The sequence below is a fragment of the Pipra filicauda genome, unplaced genomic scaffold, assembly GCF_003945595.2.
Source record: "Pipra filicauda isolate LSUMZ 115617 unplaced genomic scaffold, ASM394559v2 scaffold219_size1829416_pilon, whole genome shotgun sequence".
In the NCBI taxonomy this organism is placed as follows: Eukaryota; Metazoa; Chordata; class Aves; order Passeriformes; family Pipridae; genus Pipra; species Pipra filicauda.
The window spans coordinates 1,707,125-1,728,203 of NW_024104331.1; the positions used below are offsets into that span (position 1 = coordinate 1,707,125).

General features: G+C 52.9%; 1 protein-coding gene across 9 annotated transcripts in view; it reads right to left on the minus strand.

Moving 5' to 3' along the window:
• Window positions 1-21,079, minus strand: part of MACF1 (microtubule actin crosslinking factor 1) — a 141,001-nt gene that overhangs the window by 66,343 nt on the left and 53,579 nt on the right. For 6 of the 9 annotated variants that reach the window (XM_039381241.1, XM_027740221.2, XM_027740220.2 and 3 more), the window contains exons 22-43: window positions 19,428-19,580; window positions 18,787-18,941; window positions 18,269-18,395; window positions 17,661-17,844; window positions 16,917-17,086; window positions 16,471-16,649; window positions 16,158-16,296; window positions 15,534-15,727; window positions 15,207-15,369; window positions 14,668-14,751; window positions 14,453-14,560; window positions 13,696-13,794; window positions 13,392-13,544; window positions 13,211-13,299; window positions 12,634-12,769; window positions 4,494-9,797; window positions 3,851-4,000; window positions 3,399-3,614; window positions 3,170-3,319; window positions 2,102-2,335; window positions 592-735; window positions 273-506 (exon numbers count right to left, since the gene is read on the minus strand). In XM_039381241.1, the coding sequence (XP_039237175.1) occupies window positions 273-506; window positions 592-735; window positions 2,102-2,335; window positions 3,170-3,319; window positions 3,399-3,614; window positions 3,851-4,000; window positions 4,494-9,797; window positions 12,634-12,769; window positions 13,211-13,299; window positions 13,392-13,544; window positions 13,696-13,794; window positions 14,453-14,560; window positions 14,668-14,751; window positions 15,207-15,369; window positions 15,534-15,727; window positions 16,158-16,296; window positions 16,471-16,649; window positions 16,917-17,086; window positions 17,661-17,844; window positions 18,269-18,395; window positions 18,787-18,941; window positions 19,428-19,580 (8,565 nt within the window). Of the gene's footprint in view, window positions 1-272; window positions 507-591; window positions 736-2,101; window positions 2,336-3,169; window positions 3,320-3,398; window positions 3,615-3,850; window positions 4,001-4,493; window positions 9,798-12,633; window positions 12,770-13,210; window positions 13,300-13,391; window positions 13,545-13,695; window positions 13,795-14,452; window positions 14,561-14,667; window positions 14,752-15,206; window positions 15,370-15,533; window positions 15,728-16,157; window positions 16,297-16,470; window positions 16,650-16,916; window positions 17,087-17,660; window positions 17,845-18,268; window positions 18,396-18,786; window positions 18,942-19,427; window positions 19,581-20,480; window positions 20,487-21,079 lie in introns of all 9 variants that reach the window. The other 3 variants (XM_039381237.1, XM_039381239.1, XM_039381240.1) reach the window with 3 other exon arrangements.

The following is a 21,079-nucleotide window of genomic DNA, read 5'->3' on the forward strand; positions in this document are numbered from 1 at the left end:
GGAGGTGACTGGCATTCTCACTCCCACTGAAGGTCACCCTAAAGGCAGAGCAAGGGGCCTTTCTCTCCCCCATTTCCTCCACAACCAGCTCATCCATGGTTGCAACTCTCAAGGCATTTTATGACAGAAATGTCCAGGGGACACTCAGGATGGGACCACAAATTGCTTTAAGCTGCATCACCCAGATAACTACCAGAACCCTGAACAACTCCAACTGGACCTCACTGTCCTCCTCAAGCAGAGCCCAGAGACTACAGCTCTTTGCTCATTACCTTCTCAGTCTCCTGCTGCACTGCAGCACTCACAGCACTCTCCAGCTCCTTCTGGGCCACCTCTGTCCTCTCCTGCAGGGACCGGTATTGCTCCTTGGCACGCTGGAGGTTCTCCTGCAGTGCTGCCAGCTCCCCGGGCTCCATCTTGGCCTTGTTCTCCTCCAAAAACTCCTCTGTGCTTTTCAGGACGCTGGCGAAGGAGGCGGCTCGGGTGTGGATGTTCCTCTGCAGCTCCTGGGCAGACGATGCCGTGAGGCTCCGAGCGCTCCTCCGAGCCCCTCCACCTCCTGCCCCCCCTTTTTTAAATTACAGCACTGACCTTAACATCACTTTGTCTCTGCTGCAAGGCAGACAGGTCCCCTTCTGCTCTCTGCTGCTCTGTCAGCGTGTCCTCTGCCTGGCCCAGCCAGCGGCTCAGCTCGGCCAGGCTCTGTGCCCGGGCTGCCTGCTGCTCCTGCAGCGTCTGCGGGCAGAGGAAAGGGGACAGGGGACAGTCAGTACCAGTGCTGCACCTCCACTCACACTGCTGAAAGGCAAGGTGAGAGGTTACAGCTGGAGCAGCTCCTGAAGATGAGGATGCAGCACAGAAAACGCCTTTTGTGGCTCCCCAGGAGCTCCTTCTCCCTCTCCAGCTGCAGGTGCCCCGTCCCTGCCGAGCTGGTGGCACATTTGCCTCCACTCGAGCAGGTTTCTCTCTGAGGAGCCTGTTGAGCTCCAAAGTGGAGCTGCACTCCTCTCCCAGGAAAACTCGATCACAAGTTTCTGTGCCTTTTGCATTCCACGTTACAGACATTAAAACAGCAGCAGAAACTCATCAAAAGAGAGGTAACAACAATCCGAGTTAGGCAGCACCACTGTGGAGCCCCAGACAACCCAAAAAGGCTGTTTTTTTCTGATCCTGGGGTTGGAGAAGGAGCCCTGGAGAGGAAAAGCATTTCTTTGCTGATCCAGCTCCTCCTTTTGCTGCCAGAGCACAACACAGAAGCGCCTGTTTGAGCAATTGAGCATGATGTGACCTGAGAGTCCCTGCAACACCCCTGTTCCCCTTTCCCAGGGGAGATAAAAGGTTTCTGAGTTTTTCACTGAGCATTTCAGCAAGGCGATGTACAAACTTGTGCAAAACACTGTGCTTGTTTCTCCCAGTCATAAGATAAAACAACAGAAGCAAATTGAAAGAGCCTTCTTAAGAGCTCTTCAGCTGCAAAGCGAGTTCTTCCTGGGTTAGGATGGGCGCACACTCAATCTGAAAAGGCAAAGCAAACTGGTTAATATACACACACACACTCCAGAGAGGACAGGCAAGAGTTACAGAGAGCAATTGTTAATAAAAAACACATCAATCCTGTTTTGAATAAGAGGATCCATGCAGTGATGGGTGCTGCAGCAGTGCAGCAGAGACCTGAGACTTGCTTTGGTCCTTGATACACTGTCAGCTCTTTCCCTGGGACAGCAACGTAGGCAGTGGAAATAAGACATTAACACTGCTGGGTATCTGTGGTGGCCCCTCTGCACAGGGATTTCTGGCAGGGTTACAGGGGTTTATTCCATCCAGTCCAAAGCAGCTCCACGAGGGCTGCCGGGCTGTGCTACCCAGACCTCACGAGGACTCCAGGCATTTTGGGAGGAAAGAGACTTTCTGCTTGGGAGCCACGTGGTGGAAAGAAGGAAGACTTTCAGAGGAAGCTCGTGATGTGCAACGAGAAGTCACAAACTGTGAGTGGCATGCACGTGAAATCCCAGAACGGGAGGTGTCTCGGCGCGTGTTCCTGCGGCCGGGAAAGCGCCTCAGCGAGCAAAGGGCAGCCAAGGGAGAGCAGATGTCTCACAACCTTCACCTGGTCCGTCTGCTCCGCTTGCTGGAGACAGACCTGCAGCACCTCCGCCCGCGCCGTCACGCGCTCCGACAGGTCCCGGAAAGCCTTCTGCAGCTCGTTGAGCAGCCTCAGCAGCTGCCTGCTCTGCTGGGGCGTTAAGTCCTGGGCGTGCTCTGAGATGAAGAACTGGATGTCGAAGGCGGTGGCGTCCAGCTGAGACTTGGTGTCGGTGAGGGGCTCTTTCAGCTCCTGAATGGGAGAGAAAAGACCCGTCAGGCAGAATGACCCCGCAGCCAGCGCTGGCCTGCGCTGCTTCCCACCTTCAGGTGGGACATGCGGATGGGCAGCACCCAAAAAAATGTGCTTTGCCACGAGAAATACATTCCAGAAACACCAAATGCTCCCAAAATCACGCTCAGCATGGAGGTGAGAGCATCTCAGTGCAGTGGTTTTCCAATGTTCCTCTGCACCAGGTGCTGGAGGCACCTCACCAAGAGGTTGCCTGGAGCAGAAATGCAGGGCTGCCCTTGGGTCTGAAGATGACCCAGGCCTGGAACTGCCACCAGCTGTGTACAGGTCGCAGTGACTCCATGTGCCACCACCAGTTCTCAAAGCCTTTGATCCACTGACTTCAGTGCCAAGGTGCTACCAGCAAGCAGGAGATGCTGAACTTGAAAATATCTTTATAATATCTTTAAAGTTATCACCAGAAGATGGATAAATGTGGAGGGGAGACCAGGCTCCTTGTACAGGTGATGGAGACCAGGGCAGGTGTGATGGAGGGGGCTCTCAGAGCCCTTCCAGAGGAAGCAGCTCTTTCCTCAACAGCCTGATGGGAATCATTCCTGGTCACTCAGCCCCCACCACACACCTATCTGCAGTGGAGCAGCCAAAACAGATCCTTTGTGTATTGTGGAAACAAGTGACCTTGGAGCAAATACAGTATAGTCGCTCCTACTGCAGCACAGGATAAGGGCAAACCCTTGGCAGGCTCCAGGAGGGAAGCAGGATTAAAAGCTTCTCCTCCATGCAAAGGGCAGCAAGTTCATCAGCCTCAAGGATTAGGGGCATTGCCATGGTTACCTTGTAGTGGTGCAGGCAGCGACTCAAGCTGTTCGGATCGGTCGCCTGGTGATAATCGCTGTCATCCAGCGACTCTGCGGTGCCAGAGACCCAGCTCAGCAGCTCCTGGAGTTTGCCCTGAAGAGCCTCGTGATGTGCCAGGATTTTAGCCTTAAAAACAGAAATGCACCGCTTAGAGAAGGAGTTCTGGGGTGCTCAGGGGGGCAGCAGGCACATTTGCCAGCTCTACCTTTTCGTTCTCTGCCGCCCCACGAAGGTTTTGCAGCCGGGACTCCAGGACATCATTCGCAGAGCTCAGAGACTTCTGGAGGTTCTTGGCATCCTTCTCCAAAGCCTTCAGTAACTGCTCAGGGACTTCTTCAGGGGGGTTGGCCACAATCCACCTCACGGCGTCCAACTCCTGATTCACTGGGAAGCTCAGCTCCCGCAGCTCAGCGCCCAGGGCCTGAGGCAAGACAGCATCGTTATGTCTAAGACTGGGTGACTTCACCTTCCTGCTGCCAAAACCGAGCAAAGGTTTTGGAGATGCAGCTCCAAACACTGCGTCTAGAAAGATTCATCACCCCCCCCTCCAGCCCTGCTCAGCTGCCAGCGCTCGCCTGCCTTTCTCCAGGACTGGGGAGAAGGGGGACAAACTCTGTCCTGCCTAACACCAGCCAAGCCTGGCCCAGCCCTGCTCACCTCTGCTTGCTGCAGCAGGTCATGAAGGGCTGCCAAATTCTGCTCTGCTGGCTGCACCCGTTTGATTCTCATCTCGATATCTCGGAGCATGGAGAGATAAGATATCAGCTTCTCATCGTGCTCCAGACACATCTTCTTGCTGAACTTGATCTACAGAATCAAACAGGAAAACGAAACCTCAAATTTAGGCAGAAAAGAAAACAAAGGGGTATACATCACTCTTTTTTTTTTTTTTTTTTTTCAAAGGAGAAATCTGTTAATAACATTTCAGCTCATGGACTTGCCACTCGCTGGCCTTATCTACAAGATTTACTACAGGAAAAATAAAACATGTTGGTTGTTTCCAACATAAGCTTATAAATGGCAAGAGATCTCTGGTGTTACAGCAAAAGTGCCAAAAAAAGAGTCCTGCTCATTAGTCATTTAGAAGTAATTTTCCAGCAAAAGGAGCTGCAACTAAGCCCTGAGTGTTTTCAGTTGTACATCACCAGATCCTTTGCCAAATCCACTGCAGCCAATACTGCAACATCCACTCCTCATGCTCTGGCTGCCCTCTGTGCCAAGGACCTTGCACAGATTTAGCATCAAACACACACAAATACCTCATAAAAAAATGTCAAAATAGCAAAAAGTATTCATTTACCTGGGCTGGTCTCGTGGATTCCCTCGAGGTTTCCAGCAGCTCCCCCTCCACTATCACAGGTAACAACAAGCTCCGATCGCCAGGACCCGGCTGCTTGGTCCTCTCCTGGGGGGTTTCTCCTTGGGATTTTGGGGGAACAGGGGCACCTCCTTGGTCTGTGGTGAGCTTGGCTGTTTGTTCTTGCTGTTTCTTTTCTTTAAGCTCAAGGACTGCAGAGGTTTCCTGAACTTCTCTGAGTTCTTCTCTGATAATCAACTCACCAGGCAGTTCCTCTGCCGCGGGGGCTGCGCTGGACACATCCAGTGTGGTTTCCACCTTCGTGTCTTCCCGAGTCATCCTCTCCTCCAGGCTCAATGTTACCAAGGACTCGTGACCATTCCTGATCCCACCTTTCATCACCTCTCTGGTTTCCCCTTGTTTGGGGGGCACAGGGAACACCTGACCCTCTCCAAGGTCTTCCTTATCTTTCTCAGAAACTGTTTTCTTTCCTTCCCCATCCCTGCTGCTCTCCCCAGGTTTGGCTGTGTCTCTTGCCAACCCAGAAGAAATCTTGATGATGGTTTCATGTTTTGGCTCTGGCATCCTTGAGACAAAGTCCTCCTCCTCCTTTTTCCCTGGAATTTCTTTGGAAACCAGAAAAGGAAGGGACTGCTTTTCTGCAGGTTTCTCTGGCTGAGCACTGTCTCCTGGAACACTGCCCTGCTTTGCTTTCTTTTTCTTGCTTTTGTGTTTTTGGGTAGGTTTGCGCTCAGTTTCACTTGTTTTTTCCTGATCAACTGGACCTCCTGCACCCAGTCTCAGCATTTCTCCTTCAGTGTGTCCTTCAGCGTGTCTGACAGCTTTTTTCCCTGCAAGGTCATCTCCTGCAGGCTCCAAAGGGCCACCAACCTCAGGGGGTTCTCCAGACTCTGTAGGACCCATCTCTTCCTTCCCTGGACCCACACTTACAGATTTCCTCAGGGCTGCTGGTGTCACCTGGACCGTGCTGGTCACTCTCTCTCCTTGCCCAGAAGTCACCACTGCACCTTCTGCACCTGCCACAGCTCTCTCTGCACTTACAGAGTCTCTCCTCCTCCTCTCCTCATCCTCCACACTGCGAAGCACCTCCGTGTCCAACTGCTCCTTCTCCAAGGCCAATCCCTCTATTTCCCCTGTCTCTCCATCCACTTCTTCTCTCCTCCGTTCTTTCCCCCAGGCTGCTCTAACCTGGGAGCTCCTTTTTGTGATCCCTTTTTCCACAGCCTCTACCACCACCACCTCTTCAGGGAAAGATGCTGCACCTGACACTGAGGGGTGTTCTGGAGTCACCTCAGCCTTTGCTTGGGGGTGACGATGATGTTCATCTTGGGGATGAACACCACCCTTGGAAGCTTCCTGAGGTTTTAACTTCCCCTCTATCTGTGTTATGGGGGATGTCTCGGTGGCAGCGGCTGCACCTCCAGCTGTGTCATAGCTCGGGGCTCCAGGCTGAGCTTTGTGCTCAGCAACATCAAACCTCTTGGCAGATGTGGTAGGGAGGATAATGTCTTCCTCTTTTGGAGGTATTTTTTCCTTTTTTTCCTGGAAAAGCTGGGGTTTTTCCACCTTGCAGACCTCAGAACCATATCTGTCTTCGGGTATCTGTGCATCCTGAAGACCGGCAGCTAACTTTGGGCTAATCAGCCCTTTATCAACAGCTTCCTTTACAGTCAACCTTTTCCCACCGCTGGCATCAACAATTCCCCCAGTCCTCAGCTGGTTGGTGGCGATGACTTTGGCCATGCCCTCATCCAGCAGCCCTCGCTCCACAGCAGCTCTCAGGGACAGCCTCTTGCTGACGGTGCCCTCCACCACCCCCCCAGTGTCTGCCTGTGCCTGCAGCAGCCGCAGGGTGGGCAGAGGGTCCACCTTCCCCAGCCTCACGGCCTCGGCGCACGTCAGCTTGGTCCCCGTCACCTCATCCTTGATGGCTCGGAAGGGATGGACCTCCAGGTACCTCTGGCCAGATTCGATATCGATTTTACACTTCTTCACGAACTCCGAGTAGGGAACGATCATGCAGGTCTCGGGATCTACAATTCCTTCTTTCATTTCTGAAGATGACAGGGCTTTCTCCATCGCCTGCTGGGGCAGCAAGCCCTCCTGCACTGCTTGACACAGTGCCAGTCTCTGGCCAGAAGCTGGATCTAAAATGCTTCCACTCCCAGCCTGGATTTCTTGCACTTTCCTCTGGAATTCTGGACTAATGAGCCCTAATGACACTGCCTGGGGCAAGGGCAGCTTCTCCTTCGTAACTGGATGGACATAGTCCTGCAGGCACACACCTTCAGCCTTCCTGAGCTCATTACATAAATCTTGATCAATCAAACCATGTTCCATCGCACTGTTCACCGAAAGCCTCATTCCAGACACGTGATGGATGATTCCTCCATCAGCAACCTGCTTGGTCAAGAGCTGAAGAGCTGTTTGCTTTTCCAGGAGTCCTTTTTCAACAGACTCTGCAAAAGTCAAAGGCTGCTTAGTTTTAGGATCCACAATTCCACTGGTCTCAGCCTGTAAACTAACGAGCTTCTGTCTGGTTGCCTCATCGGTGCCTTTCCCCTTGGAAGCCTTCTCCAGCTTGACCAGTTCTTTCTGACTTGTTGGTTCTATGAGGCCCAGATTTGAAGCCAAAGTGACCGACACCTTTTTGCCACGTTTCAAGTCGACAATCCCTCCGGTGACCACCTGCCCTTCCAAGATCCTCATTGCTGTTTCCTTGTCCAGAAGGCCAACAGCAGCAGCATCCTTGATGGAGTAGACAAAGTTATTGCCCGGGTCAAGAACACCACTTATGGTTTTGTCGGACGCGAGAACCTTCTGGAGAAGCTTCTCATCCATCAGACCTTCTTCAATGACGTCCTCAGTGGTTAAGGACTCGCACGTCTGAGGGTCAAAGAAGCCACTGAACATCTTCATTCTCTCCATCAGCTTCACAGCCGTGTGGCTGGACACCACCCCGCAGGCCACCGCCTCGTTCAGAAGCAGCGTCTTGCCTGTCTGCTCATGGATTATGCCCCCGCTTTGGAGCTGTGCTAAGAGCATTTCCAAACTGTCCCCTGCTTCCTGCTCCTCAGGGGCCGGCAGGGATGTTTCATCAACACCTTCATCACCTAATACTTCTTCCCCCTCTCCTTCTGCCACTTCCAACACACTTTCCATGTCTTCCCTGTGCCTCTCTGTTCGCGCTGTCTCCCCAGTTTCAGGGAGCACAACCTCCTCTCCTCCCAGCACACCATTTTCAACTGTCTCTTCGTTTAGTAAATAAACCTCTCGTACATCTTCTGCCTCTAGTTCAGGTTCCTCCACACTCTGAGACCTCTCTGCCACTGTTTTCAGTCTGTCTCTGCTTTCTGAAACACCCATTCTTATGCAGATCTCACTTTTCACAACCACTGACCCACTTTCCAAGGACCTCTTCTGATCTTCAGTACCTTCCACTCCATCTACTGCAGTAGGCTTGGATTCTTCTGCCTCGATCATCATTTCCTCTGTTTCTCTGAAATCACTGTCAAGGTCACTGGGAGGTTCTGGTATCAATAATTTTACCTGATGTTTGTCCCTGCTTGTAGAAACAACCTTCTCTCTTCCAAATTCAGCATCAGGTTCACTCTTGATGGTCACCCGTTCAGTATAAATCTGCTCTTGCTCTTCCACACGCAGAACATCTTCCGCCTCCTCCATGGGACCTTCAGGTCCCATCACCACTTCCCCATTCTCCAAAACAGTTCTGGGTGGTTGGATCTTTTCACTTTCTTCTTTTGAAGGAGCAGATTGAAGCTCAAAGTGCTGCAAAGCCAAACCATTGCAAGGCTCACTTTCAAGAGCCGCGTTTGCCTCTGTCTCCTCAAAACTTGCACTGTCTTCCAAACTCTGTGCACAGGATCCATTTTCTTGGGTTTGGATGAGAGCTTTAGTGAGATTGTTCAGCTCTCCATCCACCAAGAGCAGCTTCTGGCCATTGTGGATGTTGATGTAGCTGTGGGTCATCAAGTGGAACATCAGCCTTTCATCGTCACTCCTTAGCAGAGGGTCACTGGGCTCTTCGTGACCTGTGGGACTCCTTCCAGGAGAGCTCTGGCCATGCCTGCTCCTGCTCGGAGAGCCAGCGAGCTGCACACTGGCCATGACATCAGGTATGACTGTTGACTTCAGCTTCTTCACCACATCTCTCTCCAAGACGCCTTGTTCAACTGCTTTCTGCCAGGACAACACCTCAGTGGTTTCTGGTATAAAAACAGCTTCAATGAGTTGCCTGGTGCTGAGAATCTTGTGAACCAGCTCTGTGGACAGGATTCCTTGCTCCAAAGCATCTGCAACCGAGATGATCTCCCCCATCTCTGGCCACAGGAGCCCCTTGAAGGACCGCAGGGATTCCAGGACCACCAGTGCAGTCCTGGGTGATACCAAGTCCTTCCTCACAGCTTCATCCACAGTCAGTCTCTCTCCCGTGACGGTGTCGATGATCCCGCCCGTCTGAAGCTGCCGGATGAGAAGTGTGCAAGCCAAATCCTGCTCAATTAGATTATGTCTCACAGCCTCACCCACAGTCAGCCTGTGCCCTGTCCTGGGGTCAACGATGCCACCAGCAAAGAGGTGGGCTTCCAGCAACCTGACTGTCACCTGCTGGTCTATCAGCCCTTCCTGGACTGCCCGGAAGATGCTGACCTCTCTGCCTGATTTCAAGCTCACCATTCCCCCTGCCAGTTGCTTCACTGGGAGCAGCCTCAGCCCAGTCTCCTGGTGGATGATGCACCGCTCCATGAGCTCTGCCAGACTGATTTTCTCAGCAGTGTTGGGGTCAATCAAATCCTTGCCAGCTTCCAGGTGAGACACAAGTCTGGAATAAAGCTGGGGGGTAAGGAGCCTTTCCTGCACTGCTGTCTCCACGCTGATTCTGCCCTGATGGAATTTAAAGCCCCCAGTGACGAGCTCAGCCTCAAGAATCTTCAGCCCAATGCTCTCACTGATCCTCCCCTCTTCCATCGCAGCGACGACGGGTAGGAGCTGCTTCCCTTCATGTTCCACTTCTTCCACCTGGTGGAGAGCATCCTTCAATTCCTGCAGCACCTGGAATGTCCTGACATCGATGATGTTTCTTGCCAGACCTTTCTCCAAGGAGAGCTTCTCGTTGGTCTCTGGAACAACTAAGTCAGACGTGATAACCTGGGCCTCCAGGAGGACCAGGCCCGTGTCCTGATCTATAAGACCTCTCTGCATAGCACCAAAGACAGGGAATATTTCTACTGTGCCAAGATCGATCACTCCTGCCACTGCTTCGCTGCCCTGGAACAGAAAGAGAAGGAAAGGAATTAAATCAAAATTGAGCATTTCCAGAACTCATTTCATGAGTTCTAGGGAGGCCTCAGTTTCAGGAAAAAAAAAAAAAAATAAAGCTTAAAATCCCTAAACAGGCTAGAAAGTGAGTCCCAAAGTGTTTGAAATGCAACTCCAAAGTCATCACAGCACAAAAATTGGTGCATTTGCCAGCTTGCACATTGCCAGCAAGTTTTAATGCTCGTCTAGTCCATCACCAGGGCAGCACCAAGATGCGTCCAGTATCCACCACCAGTAGCGCAGCGAAGCGGCAAGCGCCAAAACCAACAAGTGCTCCAAATGCTCCAAGGAAAAAGAGGGCAGGAGACCAACAAGCACAACAAAGCCCTTCAACAAGTCCAGTTTTTAAAAAGTAAAGACAACACAAATACCACTGCTCACTCATAGAGAAGAGAACCCCCCGAAGTCGTCCACTTTGGGGTAAGAACCTCTCCCAGCACAGCCCACATGCTGATTCCTGCCATGCTCTCAGTCCTGCACTTCCCAAGCAAATCTCAAGTGCCAGGATGGCCAGGGAACACCACAGACCATGGAGCAGCTCCCAGCCACGTGGCAGGGCACCTCCCTGAGCACAACCACGGCACCCGCTCTGCCCACTCCAGCACCTCGAAGTTGCTCCTCAGACAGGGCCAAAGGAAAAACGGAAAAAGCTGAAGGTCCCAGCATGGAAACAGTGACAGACCGGGAACACACCATCTACTGTGGTGTTTTGGAGGGGCTTTTCTTGCTGCTGTCCCCACAGGAAGGGTAATAATTTAGATGATGAAGAGTATCTTTGTCCAAATGCTCTTTGGACATTTAGGTTTCTCCCAGTCCCACCGGTCGGGCCCAAACACTAAAAGATTTTTGTGGGGATAGCGAGGAGGGAATCAGGATCACGAAATTAATTGCTTTGCATCCCAACACCCTGCTGTGGGGAGAGGGGGAACCTTCTGGGACAACCTAAGCTCTCCACCACCATCGCCAGACCCTGACATGCATATTCAGAGATGAACAAGCCGTGGAAAGACAGAGAAGAGGGAAGGAGGGAAAAAAGAGAAAGATAAAAAAGGAGATGGATGGGAGGGAGGGGAGTAAAAGGCTTTTACTTACCGAGTTGCAGGGTGTGCCTTGAGCAGTTAAAGACAGAGCCTTATGGAGCAGTTCAGCCGTATCACACACAGTGTAAAGCTTGGTGTTAGCGTCCAGCATGCGACTGTTTTGTTTGCAAAAAGAACCCCACACACAGGTCTTCCTCTTTCCCTTTGTGTGTTTTGTTTGTTTAAATCCCGGAGGGTTAGTTAAACTTGTAAGCAAGGATGTCAGTTAATCTCAAAAAACAGTTGACATGAAACACAAACTGTACAGGGACACATCATGCTCAATTTAGCGCGTTCTGCTTTGCATTTTTGGTCTTTCATAACTTCTTTCTGACAGTTGGATGTTTCCAGCAAGCAAATGTTAAAGAGTTCTTCATGCTCCCTCTACAGTGAAGCAACGGCTCCGCACGAGAGCCGCAGGGGTCATTTTGTAGACGGGGAACTGAGGTGAAGCCCCACTGCCATCTCTTTTTTTCTTTCCTGGGCTTTGTCAAGAGCGTGAGTGAAAACTGTTCCAGCCCCAAAGCAGCCTCATGCTGTACCAAAACAGCCCAACAAGCCCTGGAGAAGGCTTTTGCCCTAAAATAATTTTCCTGCCCAAGAGGCAGGAAAAGGGAAAGGAAAAAAGCATCCTTTCCACAGGCAGGTTGCACCAAATCCATGATGGCTTAGCAGCGACTAACGAGCCGACTCGCTCACCCTTCTGCTGCCAGCATGAGGGCAAAGGGGCTTGCAATAAAAGCACTTACTGCTCTGTAAAGTCCAGTTTGGAGCAAAACACTATATATTTAGGTGAAAGCTGGACAGGTGGATCTCAAACAGGCACCCCTGATGCCCTCTCCCCCTGGGTGACTTGAACAGGGCTTCACTCACGGACCCGACGGCCAAAACCTGAGTTGTGCGGCCAGGTCTGAGCGGGCCGTTGCTTCAGGGTACAGGGAGCCAGCAAGCAAACACACAAATATATCCATTGACACATGTATATACACTTAGAGAGCACGCACACGTATATCTGTGAATGACAGCTCATAACAGAGGCAATAAAGGATGCGCTTCCAGCCCTCCCTACCCAGCGGAACAAGGACGGGGACTGACGGGAGTGCTGGTGGGTGTGAACAGGGAATGGGTTGGGAAAGTCTCCCAGGTCAGCTGAGGGGCTGGACAATGCAGTGGCCTTCTACTGGGAAGAGTGATTTGGTTCAGCCACAGCTGAGGCAAACCCTTTGCCAGACCCCGAGATCCATGAGGCCACAAGAATCCCACCTTCCTGCCTCCCCTGCTCGCAGGCAGCCTGTGAGATGGAGCCTGCTGAGGTTAAAGCCCTGAGAGGACATTCCTCTGAGGACACAGATTTCCCAAGGGGACCGTTTCCAGGACAGAATTCCATCTACATCCCTGCTCACCAAGCATGAACGAGCCAACCCTCGCACAGAGGGCAGAGCTCTGATGAAAACCAAGGGACAACTCTCCCACTGGCCTGGAAGGCAGCAGGGAAACAGCTCCTGCTTGGCCTCCAGGGACCACCAGCCTGGATGCTTGGGGTGACCATGGATGGAAGAGAAGGGAGGGCAACCACGTGCAAGTAAGAGAGGTGATGGGTCATGAGTGGCCAGTGGCCACGAGACACACGACAAAGTGAAACCTTTTGCACCCCCCGAGGAGTGAACCGTGTCCGTGCAGCCACAGCACCGAGCAGGGAGCAGTACCTTGTGCTCTGTCTCCTGAGCCAGCTGGCTCTGGAGCTGCTGGAGCTGCTCCGAGGAATTGCTGCAGAGCTCCTGGTAGGTCTCCTTCAGGGCACCAATCTGAGCAGAAATCTGTTCCTTTTCCGGTTGGGAAAGCCTGCAGGGAGAAGGGGAAACCACTCAGGATACTGCACAAACCACCTCCAAAGAATTACCATGTTGTTCTGGTGAAGGAAAATGCCAAATCCACCATGAGTTCCTTCTTCCCACTGTCCTACTCCTTCCCAGCTCAGCTAAAACCTGCAAGGATAACTGAGCACAGGCTGACCTGCATTGTAGAGATCAAATCCCAAAATATACAGGGCTGGATTCCTACTACAGAGGATTAACATTGCCCCACAGCATAAATGGGTTGCACATTTCACAGTTCTCATTGCAGATAAGAAAGAAGTCAATTGTTATGTGCAGCTAATCATTGTTTTCAATTGGAGTCAGGCACTGGACCCCAGGAGCACCAGCCCACCAGTGCCAGCTCTAAGGAATCTCATCTCCCACCCCTCTGTTCTCTCTGCCTGGCTCCTCCTTGGCTCACACTCACTTGTGGCTGTGTTTTGCCAGGAAGATTTGGGAAGTTTTGATGGCCTCAGAGACCTGTTCCTTCTTTGCAGTCAGCTCCTCATTCAGGGCCTGGGAAAAAAATAGAGACAAAGAAGTTTAAACCAGCCGTGGAAAAAGAGCAGAAGTTAAACCTCAGTGTCTGACGGTCACTTGTGCTTTACCTGCTGCTCTGAGATGGATTTCTCAATGTCACCCAGCTCTCTGCTCCCAGCAGCAGCTGTCCTGCCTTGCACACTCTGCTTCAAGCCCAGGGCCCAGCCCAGGAGTTCCTTCACCTTGTCCACGTGCTCCTGCTTCTCCTCCTCCACTACTTTCTGCAAAACAAGGGGGGAGGAAGACAACCACGTCAAAGGGGGATCTCCAAAGAGGGAGAGGCGTAACCTCAACAGGGAGCAGCACCCTTAGGGAGGGAGGGAATGAGCCTGCACAGTCTGAACAGAGCTCAGCTCCGTTCCACACCCTCACCTCCTCCTCCTCCAGCCGCCGGAGTGCATCGCTGATGTACTTCACGTGCTGCGTGGTCAGTGTCACCAGGGCCGTGTAGCGAGTCCGCAAATCCATGAACTGCCGAGGGAGAGAAGGGGGAAAATGGGAGAGATCAGCCCCACCGGCAGATCCGGAACGATGTACTTTACAGTACTGTGACACGGATGCGGCACCTCTCGCTTGGGAACCCCCCCAAGGCACCTGGCAGACCCAGAATGGCATCAATGGAATGCAGCAAGTCTGATGGGGAGGGTTGTGGCCACACATGCCATGCTGCACGACACTGGAGCGAGGGGAGACTCCGGTCACGGACACTGGGGCGGATGCTCAACTCTGACAGAGGGCTACCGGGATCTTTAATATCCACACAGAGCAGACAGGACCTCGGGGCCCTAAAGGTCTCATCCCAAAGATCCACACACAGTAACGCTGCATGGTGCTCTGGTTATTTACCTCACAAGGCTGAAGGGCTGAGCCGACCCCGCTGGATTTGACCCAGGGGTTCCCAGGGGTTCCCAGGAGTCTACGTATGTCATACCTGGTGCTTAGAGTACTAAGCCATCCCCTGTGGCTATTGGAAAAAACAGCGAGGGTGGAAACTTTATTTACACAAGAGAGTTCAGCAGAAGGAGCTCATTGCACAGGGACTGCTCGTAGGTTTGCTCGGCGTTGAAGGACCCCCCCCAAAACACACAGTTTCTCCCTGCTGAGGTTGGGTGGGTGGTTGTGCTCCTACCTCCTGTGTGATGGCATCCGAGGACGAGAGCATGCGCCGGCGCTTCATGGGAGACTTCTGCTGCGACTCCACAAAGGCCCTGTACGTCATCAGCTGCAACTCATAGTCCTGAAAACACAGCCGGGGTGGGGGGGACGTGGAGCATGAGAGACACAAACTGTGCCACGGCTGTTTCTGCCCAGCCAGTCTTACCGGGTGCAGGAAGAGGACTGTACCTTGACAGAGGCCGAGTACTGCTGGGAGAACTTCTGACACTGGTCCAGCTGGGCTTGATTTTTCTCGATTTCTGCAGCCAAAGCCTTCAACAAAATTCAAAGCAAAAAGGGTTGTCAGGACAAGTTGTCTGAGTCGCTGCCCAGAGAAGCTGTGGTTGCCCTATCCCTGGAGTGTTCAAGGCCAGGTTGGAGCAACCTGGTCTAGTGGAAGATGTGCCTGCCTGTGGAAGGTGGTTGGAACTAGACAGTCTTTAAGATCCCTTCCTAAACCATTCTGTGATTCTATGACAGCTGCCACAGTGGGGTGAGCTGAACTCTGGTTCCCATCCCTCCCCTTTTGGGTAAAGTCTTCGTGTTCTTCAATTTTTTCACGCAAGACCTCATCTCCACCTCAAGCTGAGCTTCTCCACTTCCCAGACACCCAGCTCACGCCTGCAGCCTCTTCCCTGCTGTGTTTCATATTTTCAAGCTCACACATGAAAAGAAGTGACACTGTCAGGGCAGCAACTGTGCTGAGACATCACGAGGTCCTTCCTCACCGTTTGCTGGCTGAGCTGCTCCGACAGCACCCGGCTGTCCTCTGCCTGCCCAGGCTTCATCAGCTCCTGCTGGACCGTGATCTCCTCGATCCAATGGATCAGGGCACTGTGGCACTGCCGGTAATCACTCAGCACCTCCTGGATGCTCTCCAGCTCCGTGTGGCTGAGAGAAGAACCATGACAGGTAAGAGGAAGGTGAAACGCCAGGGGTATCCCAGCCACCAGCGGGAACCCCATCTGGAAAAATATCACTGCTAACAAGCCTGGTCCCAGCTCTCAGCTGAAGCGTGAAAGTAAATCGGAGGGAGGAGGCAGGAGGTTCCTCACCGGGTCTCAATCTGGGCGCAGACTCGCTGCCAGCGATCCCACAGCTGGCTCCCCTTCTCCTGGTAGCGCTCCAGGTCGATGTTGCGCTCCTGCCTCAGCCGGTACAGCTGCTCTCCCACCGCCTTCGCCTTTGCCATCTCCTCCTCCAACGTGGAGAAGACGGAGCCCTTGTCCTTCACTTCCCCGAGCCATTGCTGCAAAAACCAGCAAGAGACAGCCCCGGTTCACCACCGAAAGCAGGAGGGACATTAGGTCAGAGATGTCCTCCTGCCTGGGGCTGAGAAGCCTGAGAAGGGGTTAATGGGCTTATTTTCCCACTCTCCTTAACGTGCAAAGAACTGGGAGGTTATAGGAAGTGTAAAATGAAGGGGACCATGTTCCCAAGTCAGACTGGTTCAGCCCCTGTCCTACAGGAACAGGACATGTAGCTGCTAAGATGCTCAAGTGTGCCAGCATGTGCCCTACAAGAAAGTCACAGCAGTTTCTTTACCTTTACAAAACAATAAGGGATCACATAAGCAGCACAAAATCCTCCCAGCTATATCGAGGCAAGAAAAACATCACACAGCCAAAATTCAGCAGAGAAAGGGAAGGACCCTGCTTGACAAACCAAGAGCACCCAACCTGTAACGCTGTCCTGTGAGACTGAATGGCCGCCAGGTCAGCGGGAACTGCCTCCTCCTGGCTCAGCTTCACCTCGTACCCTTTCACCAGGGATTCTGCTCCTTGGGTGTTCCGGATAATAATGTCAACCGTCTTCAACCTGGCAAATCAAACAGAGGCAGCACAATGACATCCAAAATTTGGCAGAGATCTTGACCGTGAGGCTGTCTGACACTGTCTGCCACGGAGGGATGGAGCTTGGTTACAGTCCGGCACAAGGTGTGTTGGGCAGGTTCAAAAAGGTATTTGGGAACAGAAGAACATCCTGACTCACTTTTCCAGGTAGATGGAAGACAGCCCATGTGTCTGGTCCATCTTGTTCACCACCAAGTCCAGCTCTGCACGCAGGTGGGGGGTGCTGGACCCCGCGGGTGCCTTGTCGAGGAAGCTGTAGCACCTCTCGGACACAAACCGCAGGTCCGACTGCAGCCGCTGCAGATCCTCCTGCATTCGCTGCGGGAGGGAGGGAGAGGACGTGAAAGGAGAGCCCAAACAGGCAGAGGAAAAGCAGGATTGCCCTTGGCAAAGGAGATGGTAGGAAAGGAAGCAGGGAGCCCACCTGCTGAGGTTTCCTGCTGCCTCCTGTGCAGCAAGATCCCCTCAAACCCCGCACATTCACGCACCCATCACCCACACGTTCACTCCAGAGAAGCTACAGCTATTTTTGGACCAGCATCCACCACCTCCCTCCCCTGCCCATCTCCCAGCTGCAGGCCTGACCTCCTGCTCTGCAATGCGGATGGTGTTTTCCTGGATAGTGTCACCATCTGCTCGGGCGCTGCTCGGGGACTGGATTCGGCTCACAAGCCTCTGCTCGCACTCCTCCAGGCGCAGGCGGATATTCTTGAGCTCGGAGAGATAGGTCCTGGCAACGGTCTCATCCTTGTCTTCTGCAAGTCAGAGACAAACAAAACAGCAGCTCAAACACCCCCAGCCAGTATCTGTCCCAAATGGGGTCTGCCGGAAGCCTCGGAGCTGAGCACAGCATCGCACCGACACCAGGATCTCTGCTCAGACGGAAAACAAGTTAATTAAATCATCTCATTCAAACACATCTGAGAATGAGTCCAGCCACAGGGAAGCTCATGTGACAAAGCTGGAGTCCTGAGTCCTAACGGGACTCACAGTGTCACAAGTGCCACCACCACATATACTTCCCCAAAGACTAAACTCAGGAAGAAGTCCTTCCTCAGGATGCATCCTAATGACTAAACCCATCACCAACAATATTAGGGTAAGAGGACTCAGCAGTTAAGCTGAGGCTGCAAAGCCAAGACCTCTCTGCAGGAATATTGCTGGACAAGGGCCGAACACTCGGATGGATGGATGGAGAAATAAGGAGAGTAGCTGCTTACGCCATCAGCCAGCTAGCTCGGGAAAAGAAGGACATGAAGCCATCCCATAAATCCTTTGTTTATGAGTTCCCACAGCTCCTGGTTAAACCATCAGCCCTTTGAAGCTCACCGTTCTCCATGGACTCCAGCAGCTGCCGGATGTGTTCCTTGGAAGACTCCACTTCCTCCTCCAGGCGCAGCCGGTCCGACACCGAGAAGAGCTCTGAGTCCCGGCTGTCCTGCAGGAAATCTTCGTAGTGCGCCTGGAGGCTCTTCAGGGCTTGCTGGCACTCCCCTTGAGCCAAGGATCTGAGCTGTGAGTGGAAAAGCAGCACGTCCAAACATTGGGAACAACTTCCCGCACATCACCTGCAGCCACCCTCCCCACCTGAACCACCCTCATTTGCCAAGGGAGTATTTCCAGAGGAGAAAAGGCAAACCCTCGACATCAGCCTGTGCCTCCCCCACAGCTGTGCTCACTCCCTAATGAAACGCTCCATCCACGATCTCTCATCTTTTATTCAGCTCAGCAGCAAACTCCTGATGCTCTTCTTGTTGGGAAAAACTGCAATCCTTTTGCAAAGCACCCCCAAGCTCAGGTTTTCCCACTGCTCAAGGTGTAAAGTCCCTTGACTTCTCCACTCTTGAACTCTGGTCTTCCCCCTCTCCTCTGCCACACAAAGGAGCCCAGACAGGAGCAACACAACCCCAGAGCCAAGCATGGAAGTTCCTCCATACCTTTTCCATGCTGAAGCTTTGCACCAGGGCAATGTCCTTCCGCAGGTAGTTCCAGGAGATGAGGCTCTTTGTGTTCATGTGGAGCTGGTGCCAGAGAGCCATCACTTTCTGGTACAACTGTTCTACCCTGCAAGGGGAAGGAGCAGATCCATCAGCCCTGGATCTTCCCTGACCACGTTAATCCTCCAGCCCTTGCTGCCAGCCAGCAGCCCATCAATCCAGTGATCCCAGTCTGGCAGCACACCGGGAGTGATGCTCCTGCTGTTCAGTGCCAGAGATCCCTGGGGGGATCCCTCCTCCCGAATTGTCATGTTCTCTTTTGCAAGCTGCTATAGCAGTGCTGGGGAGTTTGCAGCTTTAGAACAACGAGGGATTCCTTTCCTTGCCACAAATCAGCTGTGCCACCCGCTCCCGTTCTCCACCCCAGCTTCTTTCCCATTGCCACCCCAAATCTGTCCCCTCCCATGCCACCATCCCATCTCTGTGACCCTGCCGTGGTGGAGAGACCACCAAAGTACCTGTTGGCCATCTCGATGGCCTCTTTGTTGGGTGGGGGGATCAGGAAGCAGACAGAAGGCACCATGGCCTCGTTCCCTGTGGGGCTGATCACCTTCCACTTGGTCCTCTGGGAATTGTCCTCCAGGACACACTCGTCGTTCCTGCAGATCGTGATCTGCGGCAGCACCAACACCACCAGCCCGTCAGAAACCAGCAGCAGAGCCACACGTGCCTGCCCCCTGATTCCACCCTCCCTCCCAGGGGTGAGCCAGCTCCCAGAAATATACAGATAGATGTATTTTCATCAAGCAAAAGCCTGGAATAGTGCCAAGCAGCGCAGCACACTCGTGTCTGGAGAGGAAGGGACAAGGAAGTTAAACGGAGCTGGCTGCCACCCATGTGCTTGTTTGGCTGTGGCTGATGAAGCCCATCCTCCTTGGGGAAGAAAGGACTTCAGCTCCTGCCCAGAATAAATCTGAGACATGGAAATCTGCTCCAGGAAAAACAGCCGTGCTATTTCCCTCCTTCTGTCTTCCCACTCTGTTCCTGCTTCCCATTGACAGGCACCATGGAGCTCATTCTAAACTGTCACGGGTGTCACTCCCCTGCCTCGTCCCTGCCTTCCCTTTGCAAGTTCTGCTGACACCCTCTGAGCCCTCACCTCGATCTGCCGGTAGTCACAGACAGCCTTGATGGGGATCGTGCTCTTCACAACGTGCTCCGGGTTCCTGGGCCGGAGCTGGACGATGGTTTTGGATCGTCCCACCAGGCTGGCGACGGAGCTCTTGGACTGAATGAGCTGCTCCTTCTCATCCTGGCAGAAAGAAGGACGATGGACGGGTTGTTCAAGGCTGAGGAGGGGAGGTCTCTCCCAGGCATTTCGGGACCCCCCCACCCCAATGCTGGCCTGCAAGGGCTGAACAAACATCAGGAGGATCCTGCTGCCCTGACGGGATGGGAAGAGGGGTCAGATGGGATGGAAGGAAGAACGGGGTGGGACCTCTCCACTACTACTCCCACTGCCCTGCAAAGCCACATGCACACCTCTGGCTCTTTGGCTGCTTGGACAAGAAAACGTTTTCTTTCAAAAGGGCAAAAACAGAAAACACAACATACACCAAAATTAAAGTCCCAGGAGGTGTGAGGGGGCAAGAGCAGGACGAGCTCCAGCCCAAAGCCGGGGACGTTTAGTTGTCTGGAGGAGAGACCATGGAAGCATGCTCCCTTCTCTAAAGCAAAGGATGAAGGCATGTTGAAACCAATGGCTGGAATGGGATACGATGAATTATGCGGATAAAACGTCTCAGGAGAAGGGGCTCGTGGTGGAGTGACCGCACAGGCCTCTGGGGCTGGGGAGAAATTTGCCGGTCGGAGGAAAACGCTGCGTAATTGATTCCTGCAAATCCCTGCTGGGTTTGGTGACGGGGAAACCCAGGGGATTGGTGGCAAAGCTCCCCTGGAACAGCCTCCGGCAGCGGCGGAGACATGTGCGGATCACGGCACTGGCAGCTCGTGTGATTAGTGACAGCTCAGCCCCTTCTGGCTGCAAAGGTTTAGAAAGGATCCCAGAAAATGTCCTCCCTCATGCTCGGTACTCTGGGGTTGGTTAGTGTGCTTGACGACAAGTGGAGGATAATTTAATGGGTTTAAGAAAAAAAAGGGAAAAAAAAAAAAAAGAAAAAGAAAAGAATAAATGATTAAATAAATAAACTACCTGTGCCTGTCCCAGGGAGCATGATTGGAAGAAATACAACTTTAACTTATTAGGTAAGAAAGAGTAATAAAGCTGAGCTCAGGGTAGCTGCCCCAGTCCTGAGATCACGGCTGTTCTCCAGCTGCCCGGAACAGCCTCTCCCACCCCAGACAGCACCTGCCCAGACTCCTGGTGTTTCAGGGCTCCCAAACACACACCCCAGGAGCCAGGCTGGCTGCTCCATGTTCTGGCAGCGCTGGAGGACAGACTAGGACAACCCTGAGACCATGACAGAGAGGATGGGGCAGCCCCCAGGCCTCCAGGAGAGAAGACAGTGCTGATGCCCCATCACAAACACCCAGTAACAGCATCCCAGTGTCACTGGGGACACACTGGGGATCACTGGTGTGCACTAAAAGCAAAGTCCAAGTGATTCCTGCCTCCACACACTCACATGTCGCCTCCTGACCCTTCCACCAGCAGCTCAGCATTCAACCCACAGCCCAAATCCTCCCCTGACCCTGGTTTCAAATGCCAGCTGATGCTTTGCTCCTTGAGGTTTGTTTTTAGGTTGTTTTTTTTTCAGGCCAATTCAGACAAGAAGATGACAGAGCAATGGC